This window comes from Leptopilina boulardi, unplaced genomic scaffold (genome assembly GCF_019393585.1).
Source record: "Leptopilina boulardi isolate dan_hultmark-lab unplaced genomic scaffold, ZJU_Lbou_2.1 LbouV2_384, whole genome shotgun sequence".
Classification (NCBI taxonomy): Eukaryota; Metazoa; Arthropoda; class Insecta; order Hymenoptera; family Figitidae; genus Leptopilina; species Leptopilina boulardi.
This window is the reverse complement of record NW_026137956.1, coordinates 849091-863083: the sequence shown is the minus strand read 5'-3', so window position 1 is coordinate 863083 and position 13993 is coordinate 849091. Positions and strand designations below refer to the sequence as shown.

The 13993-nt window shown below is 23.9% G+C and overlaps 1 protein-coding gene across 2 annotated transcripts in view; it reads left to right on the top strand.

Moving 5' to 3' along the window:
- Positions 1 to 13993, top strand: part of LOC127288312 (RYamide receptor-like) — a 130138-nt gene that overhangs the window by 81327 nt on the left and 34818 nt on the right. For both annotated transcript variants that reach the window (XM_051315706.1, XM_051315705.1), the window contains exons 7-8: positions 1067 to 1190; positions 7464 to 7636. In XM_051315706.1, coding sequence (XP_051171663.1) covers positions 1067 to 1190; positions 7464 to 7636 — 297 coding nt within the window. The remainder of the gene's footprint in view (positions 1 to 1066; positions 1191 to 7463; positions 7637 to 13993) is intronic.

The window sequence follows — 13993 nt, the reverse complement described above, 5'->3', positions numbered from 1 at the left end:
AGGGAATACTCATGCGTCTCAAATTTTAAATTTTGAATATTTTTCGAGATATTTACAATAACAAATTTGATCAATATTTTTTTGCTTTATTTATAACTTTTTCCCTACTAAAATAAGAGAAAAATGTTAACAATGTTTTTTCCGCAGAAGACCTTAAACTTTTAGAAAAAAAATTATTTAAAAATAAAAATATTAATTTTTAAACAATTTATTTAAAAAATTAAATTTGTTTATAATTTTTAAACATGATCTCACTCATTTTGAAAAGCGAAAAAATCATGAATAAATTCCTTTTTAAAAGATTTTCATTAACTTTAAAATTTGTGAATAATAATTATATAAATGGAAAGTAAAATAAATCTTTGAAATTAATTCAATACATATTTGTAAATTATTTAAAAGAAACGTGAAATGCATATTTCGAAGCATGTTCTCTATATGTACCAATATATTATACAAACATGAACTATTGAAAATCAGTTCTCTGTATCTATTAACTTCATATTTAACTTTACATATATATTGTTTATACAGATTCTCATGTTAATGTAAAACTTCTGAAAAAAATGGTATAGGTATAAAATTTAATTTGAGATGAAAGGATCTCTCTAAATTTGTATTAGTAAAACTTTTAACTAATTTGAATTCGTTTAAATTAGTGACTGACTTCTTGCAATAAATTAATTAAATTTTATTAATCAATTTTAGTAAAAAAAAAAAAAAAAATTCACTAACTTATTTGTAAAATTTAACTAAGTAGTAAAAATATGTTTCTTAAATAAATAAAAAAAATTTATTTAAAAAAAAAAATTGGAAAAAATAATTATTCTAAATTTATAATATTTCGATAATCATAAATGTGATCAAGTTTGTTTCTTATAACCAAAAAATAAAAAAAAAACTAATTTTACTTTTCTTCAAAAAAAAAAAAAAAAAAAAAACTTACAAAATTGAAGAAAATATTTTCTCTCGTCACACTGTAATTGAATCTGTAAAGTAAAATAAAAGCTTTTGTGAATCAATGCAGAGAATGAGAGCGCCAGTAAATAATTTTCTTTGTCAACAGGGATTCCGACTAGTTCGTGAAAGAAGACGAGTGGCTTGGATTTTACTCATACTTGCAATTCTCTTCGCTCTTTGTTGGTTACCTTACAATGTTCTAAGATTGCTTGTCGACTTAGGAGTAATTAGTAAGTTTTAATTTAGCCAATTATTTTTTTATTATATGTGCCATTCCATAAATTTTTTAGCACTTTTCGAAGTAACCTTTTCAAATTAAATGAAACATTTTTTTATAATATTTATTAACATAAAGGTCCAAATTAATCATTTTTAACAATTATTTATTTAAAAAATATAACAATAAATAATGAAAAAAATTCACCTTTTTTTCTGCACCATCAAATAAATTGGTTTAAAGATCAAAATTTTCCTTATTTTTCAAGCTTTCATACCGCACAAGAAAAATGACATGTTTCGAAATAATTAAGGCCAAGTCCAAGTGAAGCAGCGCCATCTACATTGATACTAAAATTTTGGAAAATTTTCAACAGCCTTGTCTTGAAAACAAGAAGGTAAAATGCTTTTTCCTTTATGGATAATTGATTATTGGCAAGATATACACCAGCTAAAACTTTTTTTGAGTTAATATAATGAAAAAAATTTCATGTCGATAAATTAAATATGAGCACTTCTTCTCACAAAAACTGTAACAGTACTTTCACAGAAATTACAATCAAAAATGCAATTTCCATTTGGAAAATTAATAAACGCTAAAAAATACACCACCTAAGATTTACCAATCACGAAAATAATAAAAAAAAATTTTTATTAAATATTTAACATATTGATACTGCTTTACTGATTGTGACAGCCCTTTGGTAAATTATGTATTTCAGGTGGTTAGCAACAGCGCCAATCTCCTCCTTTCGGCAAAACCGCGAAACGTCTGGTGACATACATAACCTGCCAAACGGCTGTCATAATGAGTAAAATATGTTATGTTAAAAAACTTTTTTTTTATTATTTTCGTGATTGGTAAATCTTAGGTCGTGTATTTTTTAGCGTTTATTAATTTTCAAAATGGAAATTGTATTTTTGATTGTAATTTTTGAGAAAGTACTGTTACAGTTATTGTGAGAAAAACTGCTCATATTTAATTTATCGACATGAAATTTTTTTCATTATTTTAACTCAAAAAAAAGTTTTAGCTGGTGTATATCTTGCCAATAATCAATTATCCATAAAGGAAAAAGCATTTTACATTCTTGTTTTCAAGAAAAGGCTGTTGAAAATTTTCCAAAATTTTAGTTTCAATGTAGATGGCGCTGCCTCACTTGGACCTGGCCTTAAGCAACGTCTGTATATACGCCGCCATGTTTCTTTTCATTTTCGTTTAAAAATGCCACTTTTTAAACTTTATTTTTTAATAATTTAACGCAAAATTATCTATTTTTCGGAAAACAGCGAAATTCCTTGTACCCAAATCTATCATCCCTCAAAATTTTAAACAAAAATATTTTCTCGTTTTAGAGTAAGATATATACTATCAAAACACTTTTTCCCATACTAGATCACGTGGGAGGTTCCCACATACCCTTAAACAATGTTTATTTTCTTTTTTGTATTTTATTTATTGCTAAACGTCTGCTATCGCTGCACGCGACTTTCGCAATGGGTCGCTTTCGTTATTGAACAAAAGCTCATTACACTAGCGTAGTAAAAAACATGTTGTGTAAAAAGTGAGGTTTTTCATCCTTCAAAAATGTTTTTTTTATGATTTTTTACTGCAAAGTAGATATAATTAAAAACCATTCAATGTGATAACCAGAAATGTGTATGTTTCATTCAATGACAACATAACCTCACTTTTCGCAAAACATGCTTTCTACTACGCTAGTGTAATGAGCTTCTGTTCAATAACGAGAGCGACAACTTCCGAACGTCGCGCGCAGCAATAGCAGATGTTTCACAATAAATAAAATAAAAAAAAGAAAACAAAAAATTGTTTAATAAATTGTGAGTTAACTATTTCGAAACATGTCATTTTTCTTGTGCGGTATGAAAGCTTGAAAAATAAGGAAAATTTTGATCTTTAAACCAATTTATTTGATGGTGCAGAAAAAAAGGTGAATTTTTTTCATTATTTATTGTTATATTTTTTAAATAAAAAATTATTTTACTTAAAAAGTGATTATTTTCGATCTTTATGTTAATAAATATTATAAAAAAATGTTTTATTTAATTTGGAAAGGTTACTCCGAAAAGTGCTAAAAAATTTATGGAATGGCACATACCTATATATCTTATAGCGATCTTAATTAATATTATAAAAATAGCTGACAAATTTAATCAAAACTATATACTAATTATTTCACATAAATCAGGTTCAATCCATTTACATAATCTCAAAATTATTTCAACATTTAGTAAAATTAATTTTAATTAGTTTTATTTGTCGATAAAATATTTTCATTATTATTTTTTTACCATTTTTTACACAACCGGTCAAAATTTTGCGAACACTTACCAAAAAAGCTATATTAAAAACACAAACTGTCTTTAAAATTTGATAAATCGTAAAAAGTTTTTTTAAACAATTTTTAGAAAGATTATTATATTTACCATAAAATGATCCTATAGTCAAGTTATTGTGTTGTATAGAAACAGAGATATGATATGATAAAGACGAGGTGAAATTGTCTGATTTTGTAAATTTTCATTGTTCAAATATGATGAACTGTAATTTCGAGACGAGTATATAAAAATTAATATTAAGATAAATAACAGCTTGAACTTTTAGCTTTAAAATAAGTTTACGAACACTTTTAAATATTCACTGGTTATTGAGTTATGACTAATTTATTTTAATATTGCACGGAAGTTTTTCGACTCACTCTGCGACTCGTGGACAACGTTCGCTCGACTTACAGCTGACTGACAGGTCCGTAATAGGATAAAAAGCTAGTGGCGCTAAACGGGGCGCTGGAAACTTTGCCAAAATAGTACATTTCACTTTTTTAATTATTTTATTTATTATTATTATTATTATTAATATAATTTTTCGATTTTAATTAAAAAAATTTATAAATAGGTTTATAAAAATAAATAAATTAAATACTTATAAATAATATAATTATAATATTATAAGTATTATAAATAATACTTTTTAAGCGTATAGTTTAAAAATATTGCGAGCAAAAATGAGTTAGAATAATATTTTGATTAATTAATCTATTTAATAAGAACATTTATATTTTTTCATAGTAATTTTATGTTTAGAATATCTATTAAAATAATTCAATTTATAATTCACGCGTTTGTTAACTGACCATCAAATTAAATAAATAAATAATAATCAAAGTAAAATATAAATTTAAAAAATCAATAAAAAGGTATAAAATGAAAATAAATAAACTGACTAAAATAAAAAATATGGATAATTATTACCTACATCTTTAAAATTATTTTTCCATCGAAGTATTTATTCTTTATTCATCTTTTCAACATTTAGTGAAATTAATTTTAATTAGTTTTATTTCTCGATAAAAACAATTTTTTCGCACAACCGATCAAAATTATGCGAACACTTACCAAAATGTTATTAAAAACACAGTTTTTAAAATTTAATAAATCTGTTCAAAATAATCGTAAAAAGTTTTTTTAAACAATTTTTAGAAAGATTATTATATTTACCGTAAAATGATCCTGTAGTGAAGTTATTGTGATGTATAGAAACAGAGATATGATGTGATAAAGACAAGGTGAAATTGTCTGATTTTGTAAATTTTCATTGTTCAAGTATGATGAACTGTAATTTCGAGACGATTATATAAAAATTAATATTAAGATAAATAACAGCTTGAACTTTTAGCTTTAAAATAAGTTTACGAACACTTTTAAATATTCACTGGTTATTGAGTTATGACTAATTTATTTTAATATTGCACGGAAGTTTTTCGACTCACTCTGCGACTCGTGGACAACGTTCGCTCGACTTACAGCTGACTGACAGGTCCGTAATAGGATAAAAAGCTAGTGGCGCTAAACGGGGCGCTGGAATCTTTGCCAAAATAGTACATTTCACTTTTTTAATTATTTTATTTATTATTATTATTAACATAATTTTTAGATTTCAATTAAAAAATTTTACAAATAGGTAATAAAAATAAATAAATTAAATACTTATAAATAATATAAATATAATTATAATATTATCAAAGTATTATAAATAATACTTTTTAAGCGTATAGTTTAAAAATATTGCGAGCAAAAATTGGTTAGAATAATATTTTGATTAATTAATCTATTTAATAAGAACATTTATATTTTTTCATAGTAATTTTAGGTTTAGAATATTTATTAAAATAATTCAATTTATAATTCACGCGTTTGTTAACTGACCATCAAATTAAATAAATAAATAATAATAATCAAAGTAAAATATAAATTTAAAAAATCAATAAAAATGTATAAAAATAAAAATAAATAAAATGGCTAAAATAAAAAATATGGATAGATATAATTATTTAAATTATTACATTTTTAAAATTATTTTTTCATCGAAGTATTTATTCCCTTTGATGAAGATTGCTTGTATGCAGCTAGTATAAAATCTCATTATTTAATAAAAAATCTTAAAAATTATGTTAATCTATTTTATAATAATATATTTTTTGTAATTTCTTATTACTTTTTTTTATTATATTTTCTATTTATTCCAATTATAAGTGTATAATTTATTTATTCTCATTATCTGAGTGTTGAAATTTTTTAACGCAAAATAAAATATTTATATTCAAAATAATGTTAAATTATTTAAATAAAATAATTAAAAAATGTTTTAAAAAAAGTAAAACGTAGTATTTTGAGACAAATTTTGGTGCCCCGTTAAGCGCCACTAGTCTTTTAGCCTATTCCGAACCTGTTAGTCAGCTGCGAGTCAAGGGAAAAGTGGTGTCGCCAGTGTCGCTGCATTGAAAATCGTTCGTGCATTGTTTTAATAAATTAGTCATAAAGTGTTATTGGGCTTATTTTGAAGCTGAAAATGTAAGTTTTTATTTATTAATTTCATTTCATTTGCTTATCTAGAAATTGCAATCCATTAAATTTAGAGTTTTTACTCTGTTCGTATTTATTTATTCTGTTAATAAGTATTAAATTCATTTATTTTTATTATTTTCGTAGAAATGTTGACGTAAAATCAAATAATAATAATAATAATAAATAATTAAAATAATATAATTAAAAAAAGTAAAATGTTACGAACCTGTGAGTCAGCTGCGAATCCAGTTGTTCGCATGGAGCGAACAGTGGTGTTGCTGCATTGAAAATCGTCCGTGCATATTCCATATTATTGTTTTAATAAATTAATCATAATATAATAATCAATCAATATTTTAAAGTGTTTTTAGGTTTATTTTGAAGCTGAAAATGTAAGTTTTTATTCAACTTAATATTCATTGTTTTTCATTTTTACTTGTCTAGAAATTGCAGTCCATCAAATTCGAACAATGAAAATTACAACTGTCTTCATCACATCATATCTCCGTTTCTGTTCATCAAAAAAGCTTAAACGTAGAATCATTTTACAAAAAAAATTTAATAATCTTTTTTGAAAAATTGTTTAAAAAATTTTCTACGATTATTTTTAACAAAGTTATCACTTTTTAAAGACAATCGCGATTTGAGGTTATGTCAAGGAGTTATATTTAACACTATATATAAAAATTATATAACCAATATATTTCCTATTTTTTTTTAATAGTAATAATTTTTTTAAGATTAGACGAAAAAAAATGATAAAAAAAAAGTTGTATAAAAATTTTTTATGATAAAAATAGTATATTATGTGGCAAGCACGTAAAGTAGTACTTTTTAGGTGAGGATGTAATTTTCAGTACGAGCTGTCGTTAGTGCGACGTAGGTGAGACGAAGGCGAGCTGTAGGTGAGATGAAGACGAGCCGAAGGCGAGTCGAGTCGAGCCGAAAGCGAGCCGAGTCGAACCGAAGTCGCACAGACAGCGAGTATTGAAATCATCCGAACCTAAAAATTACTACGTGCGAGCCACATACGCTATTTTTTTCGCCATTGTTATGAAAAAGTGAAACAATTTTAAAGAAAAAAAATAATAAAAATTGATAAATAAAATAAAAGCAAAAAAAAAAATTATGCAAAAATTAACAACTGCCTAAAAAAGACTTTATAGGGCAGTTTACTGCCTAAAAAAGACTTTATACGGCAGTTTGCTGCCTAAAAAAGTCTTTTTTAGGCAGTTGGCCCAAACTGCCTTAAAAAGTGCTACTTTATCTGCCCAAAACAGGCACAAAAAAGACACTTTTTCATGTCAATGGCGAAAAAACCAATATATTCTTTTTTTTCAAATTTACTTTTCACATATTCTTTTATTTTTTGACGAGCCAATAAAAGTTACAGTGAAAGATAAAAGAAAATGCTTTTGCAGGTGAAGGAAGAACTATATCGGACGTGCTCTCATATTGTCTATTTCTGGGACACGCAAACAGTGCTCTCAATCCCATGGTGTACTGTTTTATGACAAGAAATTTTCGAAGGAGCGTCTCAGAACTTCTTTGTTTCAATTCTCATGGGCTTTTGCGTAGAAAATCCCATCGCAAAGTAAGTCTTGACTCTGTTCTGATTGGATATCAATCTGCATTTAAAAAGAGAAAAATATTACAAAGGCGATTTTAAATCCCATAAAAAGCATATATGAGGCATTTCATATGAGAATATGGGGTCATGTCTCAAATTTTTCTCAAAATTCAGTAAATTGTAATGATAGTGGTGTTAAATAAGTGTATAAATTTTGAATTTGAAATTTTTAATATTTTTCGAGATATTTACAATAACAAATTTGAGCAATATTTTTTTGCTTTATAACTTTTTTTCTACTAAAAATAGAGAAAAATGTTGTAAATGTTTTTTACGCGGAAGATCTTAAACTTTTAGAAAAAAATTATTTTTCAAAAAAAATATTAAATTTTTAACAATTTGTTTAAAAAATAAAATTGGTTTATAACTTTTAAACATGTTCTTCCTCATTTAGAAGTGCGAAAAAAATCATGAATATTGTTTAAGTCATAATAAATCGATGGTTTAATTTTTAAGATGGCATTTTTTGTTTTCGAGATATTAATTAATTAACTAACAAAAGTTAATAAAAAATGAAATATTTTACGAATAAATAAAATTAGAGTAATTTTAAAAACACCATTAGAATGCTTATCAAAATCCGCATCCAACGAGTCCTATATGAACTACTTCTAATAAACGGGTGTTAAAATAATAATTAATAATAAAAATTATTTAAATAATTAATAACATTTAAGGAAATGAAGATAATCCGTCAATTCTTTTTTTATTTGAAAGATCATCTAATTCTGTGTGTTAAATAAAACCAGTGTAAATAACATTTTTAACAAATCTAAATTATTAACAGATGATTATTGAAAATTGAAGTTTCAGCACCCTACGACACAAGTTGGAGGGGGCTGCCTACCTACTCGGCATGGTATTTTTCAGTCTTTTTCTAAATAACATTTTATAATTAATTTTTGATTCTTGGTAATACTTAATATTCTTTTTTTGACACAGAATTAGATGGTCTTCCAAATAAAAAAAGAATTGACGATTTATCTTCATTTCTTCAAATGTTATTAATTATTTAAATAATTTTCATTATTAATTATTAATTTAACACCCGTTTATCCAAAATAGTTCATATAAGGCTCGTTGGATGCGGATTTTGATAAGCATTCTAATGACGTTTTTAAAATTACTCCAATTTTATTTGTTCGTAAAATATTTCATTTTTTATTAACTTTTGTTAGTTAATTAATTAATATCTTGAAAACAAAAAATAATGCCATCTCAAAAATTTAACCATCGATTTATTATGACTTAAACAATATTCATGATTATTTTCGCGTTTCTAAATGAGGGAGAACATGTTTAAAAGTTATAAACAAATTTTATTTTTTAAACAAATTGTTTCAAAATTAATATTTTTTTGAAAAATAATTTTTTTCTAAAAGTTTAAGATCATCCGCTTAAAAAACATTTACAACATTTTTCTCTATTTTTAATAGGAAAATAGTTATAAGTAAAGCAAAAAAATATTGCTCAAATTTGTTATTGTAAATATCTCGAAAAATATTAAATATTTCAAATTTAAAATTTTCACTCTTATTTAGCACCACTATCACTAAAATTTACCGAATTTTGAGAAAACTCTGAGACATGACCCCCTATTCTCATATGAAATGCCTCATATATATAAATAAATACTCAGGGTAAATTATATTGAATAAAAAAAATATTTTAAACATGTGTCTAATTTGAAATAATATTAAATTATTATTTCTATTATTAGAATTAATAAAGAAATGATTTATAATTATTAATTATTAAGTAATAATAATTATATAATTTAATATAAAAAATTGCCTTTAGTAGCTTTCAATAATAAAATATTCGACAAAAATTTATTATTACAATAATTGTAATATATCTGATGGAAATAAATTTATATTCAGAGAGAGAGAACGATAAACATATCGCTCACAGTTATTATAGAATAACATAAATTATTCAACGTTTGCGGTATGAATGATTATTTATTCATCTCTCGACAGGAAATTGTGCGAACGATTTAGCCAACAATTTTCATAGCTTAATGTTGTTTCAAAAAACAAACGATCTATATAACTTCCTCGACTTTGCACATACAAATCGGAAGTTTTCACAGTTTCCTGATATGATTTCATTCAACTTTTTTTGGTATATATTATCTTTAAATATTTTTTTTTATTTAAAATTTCAATTATTTTTATATCTATATTTATTTTTGTATATTATTTCTGAAATTAACAATTTTTATAAATCTCACTATTCACTATATATTAATTACGTTACAAAATTTCTGAAGTGATCCAATGGCAGGCCTCGGATTATGCGACTTTTTGGACTTTTTTTACATTGTTTTAAAAAATTTGTAAACAAAATACGTTTTTCTTAGTATATAATGCAGATCTTCTTTATTTCTATTATTTAAAAAAAATTTAACTAAAATTCTTCACTAAATTAATTATTTTTAATAATTTTAATGAAATTCTTCACAAATTCAATTATCTTAAACTATTTTTCAATTAAAATTTTTAAGAAATTTAATAATTGTTTATAATTTTAAAAAAATTAGCAAATAAAATTACCAAAAATTTTTAATTCAAAATCACTTGAAATTTAATTATTCGGAAAAATTTCAATTATTTTTAATAATTTTTATTATATTCTTCGAAAATTCAATTATCTGAAAGCATTTTTCAATTAAAAACTTTTGTAATTCCATTTTTGTATGTGATTTCTAATAAATTCTTCATCAACAGAAATTAATAGAAATTTTTCTTATTATAATAATTATTGTCTAAAATTTAACACAATCTTTTGAAATTCAATTATTTTCAAAAATTTCAATTTAAATGCTTCTAAAAGTTATCATCTAAAATTTTTTGAAATTTAATAATTTCAATTATAACTCTCCTGAAATTCAATTATTTTTAATGATTTTTATAATATTCTTCAAAAATTCAACTATCTGAAATTATTTTTCACTTAATAAGTTTTCAAATTATTGTATTTTTGTCTGTAATTCCTAATAAATTTTTTAATAACAGAAATCATCAAAAAATTTTAATTAAAAATCACTTGAAGTTTAATTAATTTTTTTACCATTAAAACTAAAAACTATGAAAAAATTTTTAATTTGAATAAATTGATTAAATCAGACTTCAAAAAATTATAAAAATGGAACCTGGAAATACTAAGTATTAATTAAAGAAAAATATCAAAGGGAATTTTTATTACAAAATGCAACAAAAGCGAATGAATAAGCATATAAATGTAATAAAAAAACAAAGACAATTTTTGGGAAAAAAATGGAATGGAAAACAATTGAAATAAAATATATAATAAAGAAGAAAAGAATGAAGAAACTATCAAATTAAGGAGTCATCCCCAAATTTTAGGGAGAGGAGGTGTGTCAGCAAAATATCACATTACATGTTGAAAAAAAATGGAAATTAGAGGAAAAAATTATCACAAGGGGGTGGGTGTTAAAATTACAAAAAGTATGTGTCACATGCTTTATGGATCGTCCCTAATAAATTAAAATATTTAATTAATACAATTAGAAACGAAAACAGAATTTTTTTTTCCTATGAATTTTTACATAACAAAATTTTTAGCTATCGAATTTTATTTTGACAGAATTTTCATTTTATAGTCATTTAATTTACATGTATATTTTTAATTAAGAGAATTTTAATTTCAACAAATTTTAATTTCAACAAATTTTAATTTCAACAAATTTTAATTTCAACAAATTTTAATTTAACAGAATTCTCATTCAATCGAATTTAATGTGATTTGAATTTTTAAACGACTGAAATTCCAATTTACCGAATTTTAAAATTTGTCTGAATTTTTATTTTTAGTAATTTTTAATTGATAGAATTTTTAAGGCGCCGAATTTTTTATTTGTCCGAAATTAAAAATGACCGAACAAACAATTGACAGGAGGATTTCGGTGCAATTTTTCTGTCGATTGTTTTTTCGGCCATTTGTAATTTAGGACAAATGAAAATTCGGCGTCTTAAAAATTTTATTAATTAAAAATTGGTACAAATAAAAATTTGAACAAAAATTAAAATTCGGCGAATTGGACTTTCTGTCGTTTAAAAATTCAAATCACATAAAATTCAATTGAATGAGAATTCTGTTAAATTAAAATTCGTTGAAATTAAAATTATTTTAAATAAAAAGTCATGTAAAGAAAATGACTATAAAATAAAAATTCTACCAAACAAAAATTTGAAAGCTAAAAATTTTGTTTTGTAAAAATTTTGTATAAAAAGAAAATCTTTAAAATTTTAATAAGAAAATTGAAAATTCGTCTAAGAAATAATATTATTTCTAATAAAAAACTTGAAAATAAAAATTCCATGAGAAATTCATGCGGCTTTGAATTTTTATAGAAAAAAAAAAGAGAAACCACAAAAAATTCACGCGCCCACGGTAATACCCAGATTTACCCTATGCAGGTCTTTCAGTATAGGTTAAGAGGACTTTCTAGTTTAGAATTAACAAAAAAATGATGGTCATTAAAAGAAGTATATACTTCAAAATCCATCAAAATTTGAAGTCCCTATAGTGAATTATAAACCGTAAATTCTCATTTCAAGCCACTGTGGAGTGGTAGGTACTAAAATTGTGGCGACATGAACACTGAGGGTGATGATGGATCTTTCTTTACTAAAGGTGATGGTTGTGAAATCAAGAGAAGATTAAAACATTATTTCCTCTAATATGGCAATTCTAATGAGAATTAGAGTCTGTACAATAAGTTATGATTATGAAACGTTTGATCATTATATATAGGTATATAATAGATAATTTCATGTAGAGCTTTCGTTAATGCTTTTATTGATCCAAGAAATGGTAAATACGCATCTGGGTGAAAATTTCCCAACTGGGCCACCTAAAACTGACTTTTCAAATTTAAAATATTTTTTTTCATAATCTATTGCAGGAAGCCGAATTAAAAACATTTCTGAAATGAGTTTTTAAAAAAATTAATTTTTTAATTATTTATTAACAATTGAATATTTTGTTACCTTTACACTATAAATTTGCAATTACTCTGTTGCTTGTTAATGAAATTTAATAAAATTTTGTGAGTATATAGAAAAATTATGTCTCTTTGAAATGCAAAAGAAATTTCAATTAATCTTTATTGTTTATGCAAACAAAAATTGTTTATTTAATAAACAAATGAATATTTAAACTATTTCTCTATTATGTTTAGGAAAAAATTTCAAAAACGACATAAATCTACATTTTCTCAACTTTAATTAAAAAAAAAAAAAAAATCTTAGTACCTTTAAAAAATGAGTAAATTACGCGAATTTGAAGAGCTACGTACAAGCGCTGGAAATCCAGACGCGTGAAAAATGCCTTCAATTAATTTGTTAGAATTTTTAATTAATAAAATTTTATTCTATAGAATTTTCTTTTAGCCGAATTTTCCCTTTGTTCGAATTATTTTTTGACAGAATTTCTATTTGATCGAATTTTCATTTGACAGAACTTTCATTTGTTCGAATTAACTTCAGTTCGAAACTTTTGGGCGCGAATTTTAAAATTAATCAATTAAAAATTATTAATTTGATTGGTTAATTTTAATATTTGCGCCAAAATGTTTCTGTTGAATTTTTATTCGAACAAATGAAAGTTCTATCAAAAAAAAAAAAAAAAAATTCGATCGAATAGAAATTCTGTTAAATGAATTTTCGGTTAAGAAACAATTCTGTAATATGAGAAATCAATTAAACGAAAACTAATTGAAAAATTGAAAATTTTCGAAAAAGCATACTAGGAAGGTTTTTATACCTAATAAATTATGTAAAAAAATATTTCAAATTTAAGAAGTCTGTTTTAGGTGTCCCAGTTTAGAAATTTTGACTCATTTGGATGCTGTGCGTTTTGTTATACTAAATTTTATTTAAAGAGAGAATTAACTATATCATTTTGAATAGAAGTATAATTTAAAGCAATTTGTCCTTTTGTGTTAAATTTTTTTTTGTAACAAATTCAATTACACATTGAAGTGAATGTACAATTTAAGGGATGCTCTACTCCTGAACGATTGAAATATTGTGTTTAAGATATACTAATTCAATTCGAAAACAAATCGATGACCGGAACATTGACTACGGTAGATATATATACATCACATTCTCTGTACCACCACATTCTCTGTATTCAAAGTTCGAACATGTCTATTTATTGAAAGCTCCTATTGTCGACAATTGTGTATTACGATACTACAATGTGTATTCAATTACCTCTATAAGTGATATTTTGTACACACAACCAAATTGAAAACCCTTTTTTAAAATTTAATGAATGAAAAATACA